Raw genomic sequence first — 18,349 nt, forward strand, 5'->3', positions numbered from 1 at the left:
AACATCTCAAATGCTGAAGTTGCTGATGAGGGATGTGGTCAAACATTCACCTTCGCTGTTTTGCCAGGTGCTGCATAATTGAAAGTTTGGGTTTAAAAAATAAACTTGATGCTGGAACTATTAAAAAGTGTTTCAATAGTCTCATGAGTAGTAATCTTCAAACATTTATCCAAAACAAAAACACAGACAACCTATACAGAACATATCTGTTACAATTTGAAAAGATTAATCTTATTAGTTTTATGTTTTTACCTTCTAAATATTCACCATTGACGGCGATTTCTGGAGGTCTGGCTCTGTTAAAATTCAAGATTTTATGATAATTTGTTATCTTGTAAATGGTGGCGGACTGGCAATTGGGAGCACTGGGAGATTTCCCGGTGGCCTGGCTGCTAATCTGGCCTGCTCAGTGATCGCTGACGATCATGAAGTGCTTGATATCTAAATGAGCAATCCCTCATGCAGCTCGTCAGGGCTTCTGCTCTCCTGATGCTCACAGATACGGAGCAAGTCTGGCAGAGTTCTGCAGAACACAAGTATTTTTATTGTAGAGGAATAAAACAGGGACCATGCGAAGCATTAATTTGGTTGTTTACACTTTTACATCAGCAGGCGCCCAACCCGACTCAGTTTTAGTGTTTTGTGTTAATTGGATGGTGGCCTGGGATAGTTTTAAATTCCCGGCCTGACCTATTGTCTCACTCCACGTCTGCTTGTAAATCCACATTTTATAGTTTGTAAAAGTGATATTTTTGGGAGGTGGTGTTGCACACTGACTTTCTAGATCACAGGTAATTTTTGGTTTTAATAAGATTTTTCAGTCAAAGATGCTCCAACTGAAGAAGAACAGTTCTAGTTTCATTCAGGTTGTGGAAATTATTAGTGTGTACATTTGACCATCAAAAACGCACTTCAAAGTAAATGTCTACACTAATATCAGGTTAGTGTATTCTGTAATATGCACATGAAACTAATTACTAAATACAACTTGCATCAAATGGAAGCAGTCTGACCTAATTATAGAAATTTTATTTTATCTTTTTTGATTTCAAACTGATACATGTGGAGTTAAAGCTGTAGGTTAACGCAAACTGAAACCCACGTAAAACACTCCTGAGGATTTTTCGTCTGATCCACATGGAAGACTAGTAACATTTGTGAAGTTATAAAACTGTCTAAGGACTAAATCCAATGCTTTGAACTCTTCTTCATATGTAATGGTCCAGCTGCCTTTAATTGGGATTATTAAGCCCTGGATAATCTTGAGCTATGAATTACATAACATTTAATCAATGTTGCCTAGAAAAAGATTGAAAGAAAAAAACATAATCATTAGCATTAAATATTAATTGAAAACCTAACAACCGTCGTCGGAACGAGGACACTGGCAAACAGAAGAACGAAAGGGATAATACCACTCACCAGCATTATTTGAAATGAGGGCTGTTTTTACTCAACTATCCTGTCAAACTACCCCCAACCTCCTAGCAAGCATCCGGCAGGTTACGAATGACATTTTATAGAAAGAAAAAAAAAAGATTGCAAGATTAGTAATGGCACCTCGTGCAGACTCAGAGTGACAGGAATTCAATTCAGACGTGCTTTATTGGCATGAATGCACAGCCACCTGTCATGGGATTTACACTCTGTCTCAAATATAAAAACTGCTGGCTTCTGCTAACAATATCTGTGGACAATTCAGCAGTTTAATGTGAAACATTAAGAGTTTAAATAGAACATACCTGTCCAGCTGCCAGTCACCATGAATCTTGTAAACAGTTGTGAGAGGTGTGACAATGTGACGCAGCTGAGCTATGAGCTGCTTCACAAAATTAGTGCTAGTGGTAATGTCTTGATGAAAAAATAAAAACTAAGTTCACTAACTTTGTAAGTCTAGGGCCAGCTGCAGCAGTTGTGCAGTTGTTAGCAGTGTTGCCTCGCAGCAAGAAGGTTGCAGGTTCGAAACCCAGCTGCGGACTTTCTGCGTGGAGTTGCATGTTCTCCCCATGCATGCGTGGGTTTCATCCGGGTACTCTGCTTTCTCCCACAGATCGCCACATGCCCTATAGGTTAATCAAGTGTGCGTCACTTTGGATAAAAGGGTCTGCCAAATAAATAAACAAAGAAAAGCAAATGGCAACAGAAGAAGAGTTGAACATGGTCAGAAGACTTCTTCATGAGAACTGCTCTAAAATTAACAAACCTAAGTATACTTTTTTAACTTTACTGATAAATAAGTATTTTCAGCTGACGCATGAAGAAACAAAACAACGTTTAATTTTAACATTCCTGTAGAAACGATGCAATTAAGAAAAACATTTACATCAGGGCCAGGCAATCCTGGGGCCTCATTTATAAAACATTGCATAAAATCCTTAATAAAACTGTACTTAAGCTCAGCAAAAATAAAAAGTACTTATGCCAAGTACGTTTGTAACCTATAAAACATGAAGTACGCACAGCTGCACGCAATCTCCACTTTATAAATCATAGACTAACTAGAAAGGGTCTCTGCTGCTTTTTAGTCACATCCCACCCTCAACACGCCCACTTACTGCAATAAATGGTCAATGGAAAGTGCCTTGAGGATTTCACGCATATACATATGCCGGCTGTTGCAGCATTTCGATCGCAACCGCAGATCAAGGAAGCGCCTTGAGGTACTTGTGGGTGAGGTGGAAAAATGAAAGGAAGTGATTTGCAAAAACAAATAAGAGAAAAGCCACAGAGTGACACAGCGTTGATGAAGCCGTTAATGCTGTGAGTTCTTCAGAGAGATCTGTGGCGGATATAAAAAAATGGTCCAATCAGGATTTCATCCCCAGACTCCCAGGATGAGAGTCACACACGTGTTAACCAGTCAGCCAAAGGGAAAGCTCCCTTAAGTAGCCAGGGCGCATGATAAATCAGGTCACAATGACAGGACTCTGTCACAGACGCATGACAATTTGTCTCTATCTGCCCCCCTGCTGATATTCTGCATTCCGTATTCTGCGCTTCAGGCTGTGTGTCTGTGTGCGTGTGTGTGCGCGTGTGAGTGCGCACAAGCGTGTGTGCGTACATGTGGGGGTCTTGTTCTGTGTGAAAACGAAGCAGTACAAGTGATAATGCTGCAGGATTTCATAATTGTATCCTTCTCAGCAGCAGCACTGCAGGTGTTCTCCATGTCCAAAATGTGTGTAAGCCAGGTCCTTAGTCAACTTAAAGTTGTGCACATTTTTCTGCTAAGTTTTCTTTCATATGTCCCAAAGTTTGTGTGGAAATTTGGTTACGCAGTTTTCTGACCCCGTTTTGTGCGTAAGCTAGCTTGATAAATGAGACTCCTGTCCCTTAAGTGCTGCCATCCAGCAAGTTTTTGTTGAGTCCGTGTTCCAACACACCTGATACTGTTCAGTAGGTGATTAACAGGCTTCTACAGAGCTTGCTGACACGCTGAACAGGTGATTCAGCCAATTTTCACACTTTTGAAGCACTTATTTCTGCAAATGTAGACTGATGTTATTGTTCTGTTGCTGCAAATATTTTCAAAGTGGTGTCATGCAACTGAGGTTGCAGGATGAAAACAAAGAGAAAAGAAAAAGTTTATTTGTATGAAGAAATTATTTACTGATAACTAAGAATAAAATAATCAATAGGGTGTTCCTGGGTTATTATATGCGACTTGCACACACACGCACACACACTACCAAGAACAAAACAAACTTTAACACAATACTCACTCAAAAAGTTGTAAGGTTATTAAATCATTTACCTTTCCTTCAGAAATGCTGTTTGAATGCTGAATTCTGAAACCGATAGAACTGAAGCTGGAAATTTGTTCAGTTGTCAAATTTAGCCGCATGTAATTAAAAATGTTCAAGTGTTAGTAGAAAACGCCACAAGTGGTGGGTCTTTTGATTATTTTTAAAGGATTGCCTTCTTTATATTATTCTGTGATTTAAGCATTGTTTGTATTTGCACCATTTTACAGGGAAACAAAGCCATATGACTAGGAAACATTATTAAATATTAGAAGCACCAAGCTAAGAATATATATATATATATATATATATATATATATATATATATATATATATATATATATATATATATATATATATATATATATATATATACTTAAAACCCATAAAAAACTAACACAAAACAACAGAAACAAACTGTTAAATTTTGTTCAGATAATCACTAGTAGATTTACTCAACTTTTATTCTGTAATGACACAAGGAAACACTTTTCTGTGCATTTGCCAGAATTTAAAATGTGACATCATAGATGTCGGGATACTGTGGTTAATCAAAGTTACACAAATGACCAGTTACGCAGGTGAAATTGAACGTTCTTTGGGAATTTTAATGATAATTATTTTTTTTACAAGTACTTATTAAAGAGAGTTGCTATTTTATCCAAATCATCTGAGCAATCTGTGGAGACAATTTTTCAAATGTTTGCATTTTTACATCTTTCCCATGAAAACCAAGCATACTGGGGCTTCCCCCCACTTAAACAAGTGAAAAGCAGAAAGCTGATTACAGGACGTTTGTGTTGTTCTCCTGCAGCGTGTTGGCATACCTTTTGAGTGCAGCCCCAGCAGATGAGCAGCAATCATGCTGAACACATGCTCTCGTGCTCCTCTTCAGAAGCAGATGACAACAATCATCCTGATTAGTGCTTTGTTCCGACCACTCTAACAATCAAGCAGACAGTTTTCAAAAGACATGTTTTTGTACTGCAATCGCTGCAGACACGATACAAAGCACGCTGTAGCGATTGTGTGTTCTTCAGTTTGATTTGGTCCATGACAACATCTTGCCTTCAAAAGCTGCTTAACTCTGAGCATCATTGGGGAGTGGACCTGAAATCACTCATAGACTTTAATCGATGTAAATATTCTCCTGTAGTGCATCGTTTAAATAGATTTGAGGAAGTCACCCACTTCATGGAAGGTGTGCATGACTGAGAAGTCCCACTATGCTTCGTACAGAACTCATGGATTTTTACATCCCTCTGTTTATGTTTTAGATTAAAAGAGGAAGAATAAAACATTTTTTAAATTTATTTGGGGTGCACAAAAACACAAGAGGAAGGGATACCGGTGTTTGAGAAATCAAAGTCAAAAATCAGCAGTGCAGTCTGGGAGGTTTCTGAGCGGTAAAAAGAACACTTGAGTGGAATTCAAGTTAAACCTTGTGTGTGATAAAACTGGAGAAACCTCTAATCACATTTGTTCAAATTGGCTTTAAAGTACTATAAATACTTCAAATTAAAGCAGGTTATGTTTACAGAAAACAATCTTAAAAAAGACAAAAATGAGATCTAAATAATCAAAGAATTTGCTCATAAATATCTGGTTGCTGCTTCAGTAATCACAAAATGTCACCTTTTACCTCAAAACGTAGAAAACATATTAAGCTCTGGCCTACAGTGTACAGATAAATCACTAGGCAATTCAAACACATTTAGGAGTTGCTGAATATTCTCTAATATGCAAATTAATACAACATTTATTTTAGTTATGAAATGGTCATCAAAGGTAATCCACATTACTTGGTATTGCACTCACCAACAGGTATCGTGGTACAGTTAAAAAATGATTTTTCTCTAACTGTAGCTGCATATTTATTGGTGTGCACAAAGCATGAAATACATCTTTAACTGTATTTATCAAGTTTTCTATGTTGGAATTACACTAATTTATTAATCAAAGCTCTGCTGAATTTGAATAATTGTGGTGAAATGTGAAATCCATGTAAATATGGCTTTGCGATTTGGGCTAGGGTGAAATCTCTAATCAAATAAGATTTGGTCATTGAATTGTACCGTGTCTGTATTTAGATCAAAGCTTTGATTTCATGTTAGCGAGTCATCTTACATTTGTCTAACGTTAAAGTCCCATTAGTCGTCACACTCTAGCAAAACTGCATTTGATCCATCCCATGGGGGAGCGGTGAGCTGCAGACACGGCTGCGCTCGTTGGAACTATACCCTCCGAATCGAACCCCTTACTGCTGGGTGTCAAGCAGGGAGGCACGAGTTTCATTTTTAAAGTCTTTGCTACGACCCCACGGGGGATTTGAACCCACAATTTTCCAATCTCAGGGCAGGCCACTGAGCTGGTAATGATTTAAATTATTATCAATGCAGAGTTTATAAATACTGTAGGTCACAAAATCAGCAAGAACATATACGTCAGATTTTTGCACTTCTTATTTTTGCTTGTAACAGAAATGTTATTGAGAGAAGATGTGAGCAGTTAGAACTTCCCAGAGACAATTTCATCTGAAACGCTGAACATAAGCTGCAATGGCAGGCCAGAAGATAACTGGTGATTTCAACCGGTTTAAATAGAGCCACCTTAATGAAAACAAAAACACTAAGTTCTTAAATTTGTCTTCAAAAGGAGTCTACTGATGTTCACTCACCTTTACACTGATTGGTGTTTTTGTCCAAGATGGCCTTTGTTGACACAATCTTCCCGTATCTGTGCAAGGAGGAAAAAAATACAGATTTTAACTCTTGTTCTTTAACTTGGGGGTAATTATTAGAAGATGCATGTTTTGTCACAAACAGTCACCATATGGGTTTAGGTTTAGGATGCCACTCAGTTATAGGGAATAAATCACAATCACGGTTATTAGACCAGACATCATTATTATTATTATTATTATTATTATTATTATTATTATTATTATTATTATCATCATCATTAGACATACCTCACAGAGCTAGGAAACTATTCAGAGCTGCCATATTACACCTATTTATGAAAATGTGAAAGCTGAACAAAGGCTCAAGGTTTCTTTCTGAAAATGTGCATTTTCAAGTATAATCAGTGAAACATTTAATATTGTATTATTGTGTACATGCATGATTACAGTCTAATGTTTCTCTGTTGAAAAGATGAATTATGTGCCTGCTGAAAAATATAGTTACCTGATAACAGTGCAGGTGGTTATTTTTGGACGTGCCGATAATTTAATCACTTGTTTTTAATATCATTCAGTACAGTTTGTAAAACTGGGACAGGGCCTATATCTCTCTACACACACCTAATCATCCAACCATGCTCACCTGGACCTGCCTATTATCTCCACCTGTGTTCCTCATAATAAAAGCAGCAGCCAAACTATCTCATGTGGACGGGACACCCTGTTCCAGTCGAGTCGAGTCGAGTCGAGTCGAGTCGAGTCGAGTCGAGTCGAGTCGCGTCGCGTCGCGTCGCGTCGCGTCGAGTCGCGTCGAGTCGAGTCTGTTGTGTTGAATCAAGCCAAGTAATTGAAGCCAAGTCAAGCTTTGAACCATTTTAATATTCCTGTTGTCCCTGCTTTTCCTGCTCGATGAATACACTTTTATTTGTTCCTTTCTGTAAAATGGTTCAATCTTTGGGTCCAATTCCCTTCAAGTGATAGTTTTCTAATATTGTTTTAACATTGGGTATTTACAAAATGCCCCAAATCTTCATCAAAAGTAAAAATATGAACCATACATTTGCATCAGTACCGCACCAAACTAAAACATAACTCATATTTGTCCATGGAAGTTCTGCGGCACTTAGTAAACTTATGTTTTCTCCGTTTAGACGAACTTAATTTAGCTCGTTATGCTTATTTACTGCTGTGATATATTCTGTAAGAAAACAGCCCCAGCTTCTGGTCACAACAAAAAAATCTAAACTCAGTAAATGCTGATCTAAAGTCTGTATCTGTTTAATTTGAGCACATCTGCACAGTATTTTTATATTTATTCTTCCATCCAGCCATTCATTTCAAACCAAAATGGCCTCAGAACCTAGACATTAGTGTTTCATGAATGAATAACTGAATCTGCCCGAGGGTCCACAAGAGAGACACGTAGCGTCTTTACAGCTTTCTGACTGTTTCGCTGTCAAATTTTAATGTCTCCTGTCTACTAAATTTGTTTGAGACCTCCAGCTTATTCCCATCTTCATCCCACTCACATTCTCCAGCTCTGTTCTCAGAAAGCAGTTAATAAAGCTTCTTATCGCAGCAGTCTTTCAAAGATTCTAGAAGGGGAGGACAAAGAGAAGCTGACTCAACCTGGAAGGAGCTTGAGCAGGGACGAAAAGAGAGGATAAAAGGAGATGAAGTCGGGGGAATACTGAGACAGAATGCTCGGATCAACCCAGATCACTGTCTGGCATGTGGATGAAACTATTTTTAATTAATGTGCTCACACAGCCACACAATGACTGACTATCTGACAGCCAGATAGATTGACAGGATGACAAGCTGCTGACTGGCTGATGGCTCCAGGTGAGGCATCGAGGTGTTTTCCCTCTCCTTTGTGAAACACAGAGACCACAATAGTGGAGACGGAAACAATTCAATAAAAACACAACACAGCAGAGGGGGCTGAGAAAAGCGAAGGAGCGACTCTGAAGAATGAGAAATGAAGCAGGAGGGAAAGTAGTCAGTCAAAGATAAAAGGAGACACTAAAGCCAAAGAGGAAGCGCGGCAGTCGGGGGAGATGGAGAGATAGTAAGAGGTGTTTAATAAAGAAGAGATCATTTAGTTGTCACCACCAAGAGATTCTCTGTCTGCCAACTGCCTCTGCCGGTGAGAAGAAGACTTTTCATGAGCTCGCCTGACAGCCGAACATCAAACTCTATTGGGACAGGAAACTTTAGAAATAAAGAAACATAAAGGCTCTAAAAGGGCTTTAATCAGACATAACATGACAGATGAGCAGCTTACAATTTCAAAATCAGAACACGTAGAAAATCTCTTTTTCTAGTCAAAATTTCTAAAAGGTGTTTATTTTTTTCTTCCTTGCAATTAGGGATAGGAGCTAACTCACTGGCTCCAACAGGATGGAGGTTCCACACAAATCTGATGTTTGAGTTCATTAAAATCTCCTCTTAGTGTAAGCACAGTACGTTATTTCAGACAATGACTTTCCAAAATGAAAACGGTCTTTAAAGCATGCAAATCTAAATGCAAATTTCAAGAAGCAAATCCTAGATGCAAGGCAAACCAGGTTTGTGTGTGTCACAAGTTTAGGTGTAAACACGCACAGCACTTGTGTGAGTGGCTATGCAGGTTTAAGCATAACTGTTTTTATTCAACAGTTGGAAAACTATTTTATAAATGAGTGGGTTATGCTTGCATCATCGTGCAAGACAAACCCAATAGTTTGGGTTAAACGTCACTGAACCGATTCACAAAGAGAAAAGGAAATGAGGTGACACCATGAAAACCTAACAATTTACAGAAACACTCCACCGTCCAGAATGGTGTGTCAATCTGGACCTGATCTGTGGCTATTATTCTGTTTGATCCAAACAGCTGCAAAAAGTTCCTGCTTTGGAAGGAAACAGAGTAAGACATTGACAGTAGATTAAATGATGAAGTAGTGTGGCTAAAGGGAGCATGGAGTGAGTTGAGAGGAGAATTATTATCGTCCGGTTCTGGAAACGTTCCTTTGATTCGAACAGACGCCTGGAGAGACTTGAAATAACATCAACCTCCAATTCATGTAGAGCCAATGTTATGAAACTAAAGTCTACCGGGAAAACTAGAGCACACAGGTAACAAACTGGTGCTTAGTGTCAGCATGTCAGTATTGCAGTCAGTCAACACAGTTCCAAAACTGAAAACTTCCTTTTTATATTAAGCAAAAGGAGTTGGCTTGATGCTTCCTTCACACTGGATGAAAATTTAGCTATGATGCAAATAAAATATAAAATCTACCAGAACACGGATGAGCTTTGCGGAGTCATACATGTATTGAGATTCCATTGGGCTCTTTGTTACATATGACAGAGTTTGTTCTATGCACAATGATTTTGAACCAAGGTTGGATGGTAATCAATAGTGACAGCAGTGTGTTAGATTCTGGATTCACTGGATCCGCTCCATTGTGAGTTGTTGTTGTGGTGAACCCCCCAGTCCCTGATTCTTTGATTGCCAGGGGAAGGTCAACAGGTACTAACTTTAACTATAACACATTTACTCTCCAAAAACAACTTTGATTAGTAGTTTCTGTTAACTTGATTTCTACAGCAGAAAACAGGGGCTTTGTAAAACACAGGCCTAGCCCTTTGAGTCATTCAGAAAGTCCCCAACCTTCTTCCATTCCTCCCTTCTAATACCCTTCGCTCAGCCATCCCCTCTATAGAACAGACCTTCCTGTTCACTAGAAAAGAATAGACTTTATTAATCCCACAGTGGGGAAACTCTTGCTACGGCAACACAAACACTTAGAGAAAAGGAAGAAAAATATTAATAACAAGGTTCCAGGTAAAAGGCAGTAAGCTATTGTTGTAATGTTCAACCACTAAAACTAAAAAATAAAACAAAACTTGGATTTCCAGAAATATGCAGCATAAGGGGCACAGACACACTAATGTACATCCGGTATTGCACACACATAGAACACATACTTGTCAGTCATCAATAAAGGCTGTGTGCAGGTACTCACAGGCCTCATTGTTCTGAATAACAGCTGGTGTTGAGACCAGCCTGATGTGCATGTGGCAGACAGCAAACAACCCTGATGGACAGACCCTGCTGATGGTCTGAGCTGAAGGCCAGGTGGGTTTCCTGTAAACTTTATTTTTCTGTTGCCATTCCTGAAGCTGCAAGTGATCCTCCTAAACAATAACGCCTGCTGTTTAGTTGGATAATTGGAAGAAGCACAGCACATGTAAACAGAACCTCTGCCATATTGACTGGGCTACTTATTATTTACATTACTAAAGAGCGACTTGTAAAGTAATAGTCTGATATAAATGAGTTGAAAGTGTCTTTCAAGTTAATCCAGCCAAAGCCATCAGCACGTTACTTCCATAATTACCCTCACAAATGGTAATGTGGTGCTCATCAGAGATAATAAAACAAATGTTGGAATCCATAAGAATTTGTGGGTAATGTTGTGATAGAGTCCTGGGGGGTTGTGTTTGTAGCTGTGTATCAGTGAGGTGATGCACATGGTAGGATTGTTGTGGAGATGAATAGATCATGGTGGCAACCAATGAGAGCAAAAAAAAAAACAGGAAACAGTCACTTTCCAAATGTGCTGCAACTGATCACAGGAATAACACACCCTTCAAGGATCAAAGTCAGGTTGAAGGAGGCCAGAACTGAGCGACAGTTTGCTTAGTCTTCCTCCAGTAGAAAGCGCTTTAGTTTAGGGCTCTCAAAATCAACTTCCCTCCTCCTTGAACCGTCACCTTATCGTGGTGGAGGAGTTTGAGTGCCCTAATGATCCTAGGAGCTATGTTGTCTGGGGCACTTAGTGCCCCTGGTAGGGTCTCCCATGACAAATTGGTCTTAGGTGAAGGGTGAGACAAAGAACGGTTCGAAGGATCTTTCATGGCGGTTAAAACGAAGAGTCGGAGTACCCGGCCCGGAGGGTTACCGGGGTCCCACCCTGGAGCCAGGCCTGGGGTTGGGGCCCGTGAGCGAGCGCCAGGTGGCCGGGCTTTCGCCCATGGGGCCCGGCCGGGCCCAGCCCGAACCGGATACATGGGCTCGTACAACTGTGGACCCACCACCCGCAGGAGGAACATGAAGGGTCCGGTGCAATGCGAATCGGGTGGCAGACCAAGGCGGGAGCCTTGGCGGTCCAATCCCCGGACAAGAAAACTAGTTTTTGGGACATGGAACGTCACCTCGCTGGCGGGGAAGGAGCCGGAGCTTGTGGCAGAGGTTGAGCGGTACCGGCTAGATATAGTCGGACTCACCTCGACACATTGCATTGGCTCTGGAACCCGAGACCTGGAGAGGGGTTGGACACTCTACTTTGCTGGAGTTGCTCCGGGTGAGAGGCGGAGGGCTGGGGTTGGCTTTTTGTTAGCCCCGAGACTCTCTGCCTGTGTGTTGGGGTTTACCCCGGGGGACAAGAGGGTAGATTCCCTGCGCCTTCGGGTCGGGGAACGGGTCCTGACTGTTGTTTGTGCTTATGGGCCAAATATCAGTTCAGAGTACCCACCCTTTTTGGAGTTCCTGGGACGAGTGCTAGATAGTGCTCCATCAGGGGACTCCATTGTCCTGCTGGGGGACTTCAATGCTCACGTGGGCAATGACAGCTTGACCTGGAGGGGTGTGATTGGGAGGAACGGCCCACCTAATCTGAACTCGAGCGGTGTTTTGTTATTGGACTTCTGTGCAAGCCGCAGTTTGGCCATAACGAACACCATGTTCGAACATAAGGATGCCCACCGGTACACTTGGTACCAGGGCAGCCTAGGTCACAGGTCGGTGATAGATTTTGTAGTCGTATCATCTGACCTGCGGCCGTATGTTTTGGACACCCGAGTGAAGAGAGGGGCGGAGCTGTCAACTGATCACCACCTGGTGGTGAGTTGGATCAGATGGCAAGGGAACATGCCGCGTAGACCTGGCAGACCCAAACGCATAGTGAGGGTCTGCTGGGAACGCCTGGCAGAAGAACCTGTCAAGACGGTCTTCAACTCCCACCTCCGGCAGAGCTTTGACCACGTCCCGAGAGCAGTGGGGGACATTGAGTCCGAGTGGGCCTTGTTCCACTCTGCGATTGTCGAGGCGGCTGTTGCTAGCTGTGGTCGTAAGGTGGCCGGTGCCAGTCGTGGTGGCAACCCCCGTACCCGCTGGTGGACACCAGAGGTTCGGGGAGCCGTCAGGCTGAAGAAGGAGGCCTACAGGGCGTGGCTGGTCTGTGGGTCTCCGGAGGCAGCAGACAGGTACCGGATAGCCAAGCGGGGTGCAGCAGTGGCAGTTGCCGAGGCAAAATCTCGGGCGTGGGAGGAGTTTGGTGAGGCCATGGAGAAAGACTATCGATCGGCTCCAAAGAGGTTCTGGCAAACTGTCCGGCGCCTCAGGAGAGGAAGGCAGCAACTCGCTCACACTGTTTACAGTGGGGATGGGGAGCTGCTGACGTCAACTGAGGCTATAGTCGGACGGTGGAAGGAATACTTTGAGGAGCTCCTCAATCCCACCAATGCGCATTCCGAGGAGGAACCAGAGCTGGGAGGCCTGGGGATGGACTGTCCGATCTCGGGGGCAGAAGTTGCTGAGGTAGTCAAACAACTACACAGCGGCGGAGCCCCGGGGGCAGATGAGGTTCGTCCTGGGTATCTCAAGGCTATGGATGTTGTAGGGCTGTCATGGTTGACACGTCTCTACAACATTGCGTGGTCATCGGGGGCAGTTCCTAGGGAGTGGCAGGCCGGGGTGGTGGTCCCCATCTTTAAGAAGGGTGACCTGAGGGTGTGTTCCAACTATAGGGGGATCACACTCCTCAGCCTCCCTCGAAAGGTCTACGCCAAGGTACTGGAGAGGAGGGTCAGATCGATAGTTGAATCTCAGATAGAGGAGGAGCAATGTGGTTTTCGTCCTGGCCGTGGAACTGTGGACCAGCTCTATACCCTTGCAAGGGTGATGGAGGGGGCATGGGAGTTTGCCCAACCAATCCACATGTGCTTTGTGGATTTGGAGAAGGCTTATGACCGTGTCCCCAGGGGCACCCTGTGGGGGACGCTCCAGGAGTATGGGGTGGGTGGCTTTCTGTTAAGGGCCATTCAGTCCCTTTACCAGAGGAGCGTGAGTTTGGTCCGCATAGCCGGTAGTAAGTCGGACCTGTTCCCAGTGAGGGTTGGACTCCGCCAGGGCTGCCCTTTGTCACCGGTTCTGTTCATCACTTTTATGGACAGAATTTCTAGACGCAGCCGTGGTGTGGAGTGTGTCGAGTTTGGTGGCAGGAGAATCTCGTCTCTGCTTTTTGCGGATGATGTGGTCCTCCTAGCTTCATCCAGCTCTGACCTTCAGCTCTTGCTGGGTAGGTTCGCGGCCGAATGTGAAGCGGCTGGGATGAGGATCAGCACCTCCAAATCTGAGACCATGGTTCTCGACCGGAAAAGGGTGGCTTGCCACCTCCGGGTCGGGGGAGAGGTCCTACCTCAAGTGGAGGAGTTTAAGTATCTTGGGGTCTTGTTCACGAGTGAGGGTAGGAGGGATCGGGAGATCGACAGGCGGATTGGTTCGGCGTCTGCAGTGATGCGGACGCTGAGCCGATCTGTTGTGGGGAAGAGGGAGCTGAGCCAGAAAGCCAGGCTCTCGATTTACCGGTCGATCTACGTCCCAATCCTCACCTATGGTCATGAGCTTTGGGTAATGACCGAAAGAACGAGATCGCGGATACAAGCGGCCGAAATGAGTTTCCTCCGTAGGGTGGCCGGGCTCAGCCTTAGAGATAGGGTGAGGAGCTCGGACATTCGGGAGGGACTCGGAGTAGAACCGCTGCTCCTCCGGATCGAAAGGAGCCAGTTGAGGTGGTTTGGGCATCTGGTCAGGATGCCTCCTGGACGCCTCCCCTGGGAGGTGTTTCGGGCATGTCCTGCCGGCAGAAGGCCCCCGGGTCGACCCAGGACACGTTGGAGAGGTTACATCTCCAATATGGTCCGGGAACGCCTTGGGGTCCTGCCGGAGGAGCTGGTGGACAAGGCCGGGGAGAGGACGGCCTGGAGCTCCCTAATTGGGATGCTGCCCCCACGACCCGGACCCGGATAAGCGGAGGAAGACGAAGACGAAGACGAAGACGAAGACGAAGACGAAGACGAAAAATCAACTTCCTCCCATATGATAGAACGAGAAAACAAGACTGATTAGATGACTGTTTTTGGTAGGCTGGAGAGATTTAAGGAGGAATGTTGGCACTAAACTTGCTGCACTTGTTTTGGGAAGCTCTTGCTTTGTGTGTGTGTGTGTGTGTGTGTGTGTGTGTGTGTGTGTGTGTGTGTGTGTGTGTGTGTGTGTGTGTGTGTGTGTGTGTGTGTGTGAGTGCGTGCGTGCGTGTGTGTGTGTGTGTGTGTGTGTGTGTGTGTGTGTGTGTGTGTGTGTGTGTCCTGTTAATGACAGCTCTCAGAGATCCCCCACAGCTTCAGATCCACGTTTTTATTCCCTTGTGGAGAGACGTCAGCCTACAGATGCTGCCCTTTTCTTGTGCTCTGAAATCATCAGGATGCTTGTGCATTAAGTATATGTGCAAATCCTCAACAACTAACATGTGTCCTGTTTTTATCTTGTGTGCCTTTTTGTTTGCACAAGCATCCTCGCAGGTTGGTCTCTGTATGTGGTACCTTCTAATTGGGGATCCGCTGCAGCTGTCTTATTTTCAACAATTTCCTCGTTTCTGTGCCTCTCTGCCAGTTAGACTCAAACAGACAGAGGGAGGACAGAAAGAGAGTAAGTCTTTAAATTAATGTCTCATATGTAGTTTAATGTCTTCAGGTGCTTTAAAGAAATGAAACCTTGAACCGATTCCAGAGCGAAAAGGCAATTTACTATGAATTTTAGATGATGGCTTAATTTCAGTTAGTTTTATCAGGTAAAAGGACTTTCTATAAAATTTAAATCATAAACTCTGAGGAATGCTAAGGAGGTATTACAACAGCAACACGTTCATGCTTACAGTAAAGTAAATAATCTGATTTTTGTACAATGCAGCTGAACAATAGCTGTCAGTCATTTCTAAAATTGTTTTGCAAAAGCGCTCTCTTTTAGTGTCTTTGAAAAGCAGGGAAGGTTTTTCTTATTTTTTGTTTGTCTGGTGTTTGATGATCTGACAAGCGCTTGTGATGTTGTAGCTGACAATTTTGCCTGAGTTGTTTGGATTTATTCACAAGCAAGTTAAAAGAGCAAACATCCACTGGAGAATGTAAAGGATTGAACAAACAATCATCTTTGTTACATTAGAATGTAGAAAACAGGGATTCTGGAGCAAAAATGATCATTTTACCATCACTCTGCACCATGAATATTATTATTGTTTAATATCTGCATGCTTGTACTACATGGAGTAAATGGGATGCTTGTTTTACAAGAAGCAGGCTGCTTCGCAGGAAAAGGACATAACTGGTGGTCCTCTTCAAAGCATCACTGTAATTGCTTTTTTCTATGAAATCACAAGAAATGCCCATTAGCTGTTACCTAAACACCTAGATGGAGATGGGTAAAAGGAGTCAGAGACAAGTTTGCATGTGAGGGAGAGAGACAACAAGTGTGAGTAAAAGCTGGTGAGTGTGAGCGAAATGTCTCTTGTGCTTCACTTTAGATTCTGCTCACGTTCCACTCTGTCCCCAGACGTTAAAAGTGTGTCCATAGTTTTGGCGACCGGGGGAGTGATTGGAAATGTCAGTTGACAACGGCACTTTTCACTGACACTCTGAGAACTGGCTCAGAGACAGAGGACGGGTGGGGGTGGGGGGTTGGGAGAGAAGGATGGAAGGGGCGGATATGAACTTAAACAAGGAACGCTTGATAACAATACGGATGACACTGAGTTAAATTTGTGTTATTTACTGTACCAGCGTGCATGAATGACATATCTGTGTGTGAGTTTCTGAATGCATATGCAAACATGACAAGTCAGTAGGTGACAAGAAACTGACTGTCTCCAAACGCTGGAGAGGGTTGGATCCCTAATGCTGTGTATGATTCCCAATGGCAGCCACTGGCTACTATTTCCCCTGCTGACCTTTCTGAAATGTTACTGGCCACTTGTCACGCTGACTGGGTCCCTAATGAAACTTTTATTGGCCCCCATTTTTTACCCTCTTTCTCCAGAACGCCTCCAGGGCTACACCAACATCCAACTGCAGCCGATACAGGTGGATGATGTGTCCATATATCCATCGTCACATTTTGGTTTTCGCTGAATTCTCTTTATTTTTATCATTTTCATCAATGAAGGGTCAATGGATAAATTTAGCACCAATAGAACTAAATACATCTAATAGTTTTCTTATGGAGACTATCCTAGCTTCTTTTATTTTTCTGGTGAGATGCAGGAACCAATGTAGGCTCAATACAACAGAGTTAATTTAGAGTAATTATTTTGAGACTGTGGGAGATACAATTCCTAAAAGTGTTCAACATCTTAGTATCTTAGTCTCAATACAAAAATTACAGACTTTTTGTGTCAGACAGTGCAGGGGCTTGAGAAGATTGTGAGAATATGCACTATTTGAGTAGGAATAAGACTGACTAGGTATATATAACATGTTTTTAATACATTTTAAATATGGCCAAGTCATTTGGGACATGAGATTGTTGCAAATAATTATGCAAATTAAGTTGGGATGCCTAGCAATCTTTATTAATTCTTCAATATTTATTTACCATCATCAACTTGACTTTTATTGCTCATTTAAAGACGCAACACATTTAAAGCCATGGTTGTGGTTCGAAATTTTAGAAGAAAAATGTTTCAGTAACATGAAACCAAAAGTAAAATATACATTTTTGTGTAAAAGCTATTTAACACAGTTACTTGTGGTTGACGAGAATAGTTTTGGGAATAATGCTGATGCGAGGACAGCAGGCCTGTAGGTGTGGATGCTAACTTTAAATCTCTTTGCGGAAGATTATTAAAGAGCTTTGCTAAGCAGTGTAAAAACAGTCAGTGTTTCATCAGAAGAACTTGTGTGTTATTATTTCTTTATTATCATTATTATACATTTCTCTTATTTTGCTAAATAATTGTATCACTTGCATTACTGAAGAAACACCAAGGAAATCTAAGGGGTTTAAGCGATCTGCTGGTAGACAGCGGGATTTGTTTGTCTGCTCTCATGTGAGTATGTGGCGCAGAGCAGGAGAAAGAGGAAGGGTTAGGCTCATGCGGGCTGTTTTTTGTCCTTGTGAGGAAGCAGCAGAGAGGAACTCACGGGTCAAGAGTGAACCGCTGAAGCTCATTAGAACCTGCTGTTGGACTCAGCGCTAATTACTGCAGACAAAACTGAACTGAGTGGTAATTCAGTTACATTGCCAGGTGCTGGGTAATATATCTACAGAGCAAAAAGATTTAAATAGAATAGAATAGAATAGAATAGAACTCACGGTTGGCAAAGTTTGACGAGGTCCTGGTCTGTGGTGGCAGGGGGCAGGCCTCTGATATACAGGTTGGTCTTACTCAGTTGCTCCATCAGCCCTCCTCCCTGACCTCCACCTCCTGTTGTACCAGGACTGGGAGGGGCCACGGGCAGAGAGGGAGGAGCATAGGACTGCTGCAGGGACCAAAAACGAGAGAGGAAAACAAACAGCAATAATTGTCAGTTTGAATTTTTGATCAATCAGATTTTTGTCTAATGAAAACTGCATTTATTTTGGGGAAAATGTCAGTTATGTGAGTTTTCCTCATCAATCTACCCAATTAAAAATGTCTCCTAGCCACCAAACTCACATCCTGCTGAGCTGTTTTCTTCCTCATATCATTCCCTTGATTCAGCAGGAAACACATCAAATTAAGGAAGCAGGATATGAACAGATTAGCAGCATTTGATGATTATGGCATCAAGGCTTTCTGATGAAATTTGCATGAATAACATCTAAAGAAATGTCACACACAAGGCACGT

At 42.7% G+C, this 18,349-nt stretch overlaps 1 protein-coding gene across 1 annotated transcript in view; it reads right to left on the reverse strand.

Moving 5' to 3' along the window:
* LOC107378766 (RNA-binding motif, single-stranded-interacting protein 3) overlaps nucleotides 1–18,349 on the reverse strand; it is a 183,650-nt gene that overhangs the window by 116,762 nt on the left and 48,539 nt on the right. Inside the window, exons 2-3 of the mRNA XM_015949157.3 lie at nucleotides 17,834–18,000; nucleotides 6,418–6,476 (exon numbers count right to left, since the gene is read on the reverse strand). Of these exons, the coding sequence (XP_015804643.2) occupies nucleotides 6,418–6,476; nucleotides 17,834–18,000 (226 nt within the window). The remainder of the gene's footprint in view (nucleotides 1–6,417; nucleotides 6,477–17,833; nucleotides 18,001–18,349) is intronic.

This window comes from Nothobranchius furzeri, chromosome 5 (genome assembly GCF_043380555.1).
Source record: "Nothobranchius furzeri strain GRZ-AD chromosome 5, NfurGRZ-RIMD1, whole genome shotgun sequence".
NCBI lineage: Eukaryota > Metazoa > Chordata > Actinopteri > Cyprinodontiformes > Nothobranchiidae > Nothobranchius > Nothobranchius furzeri.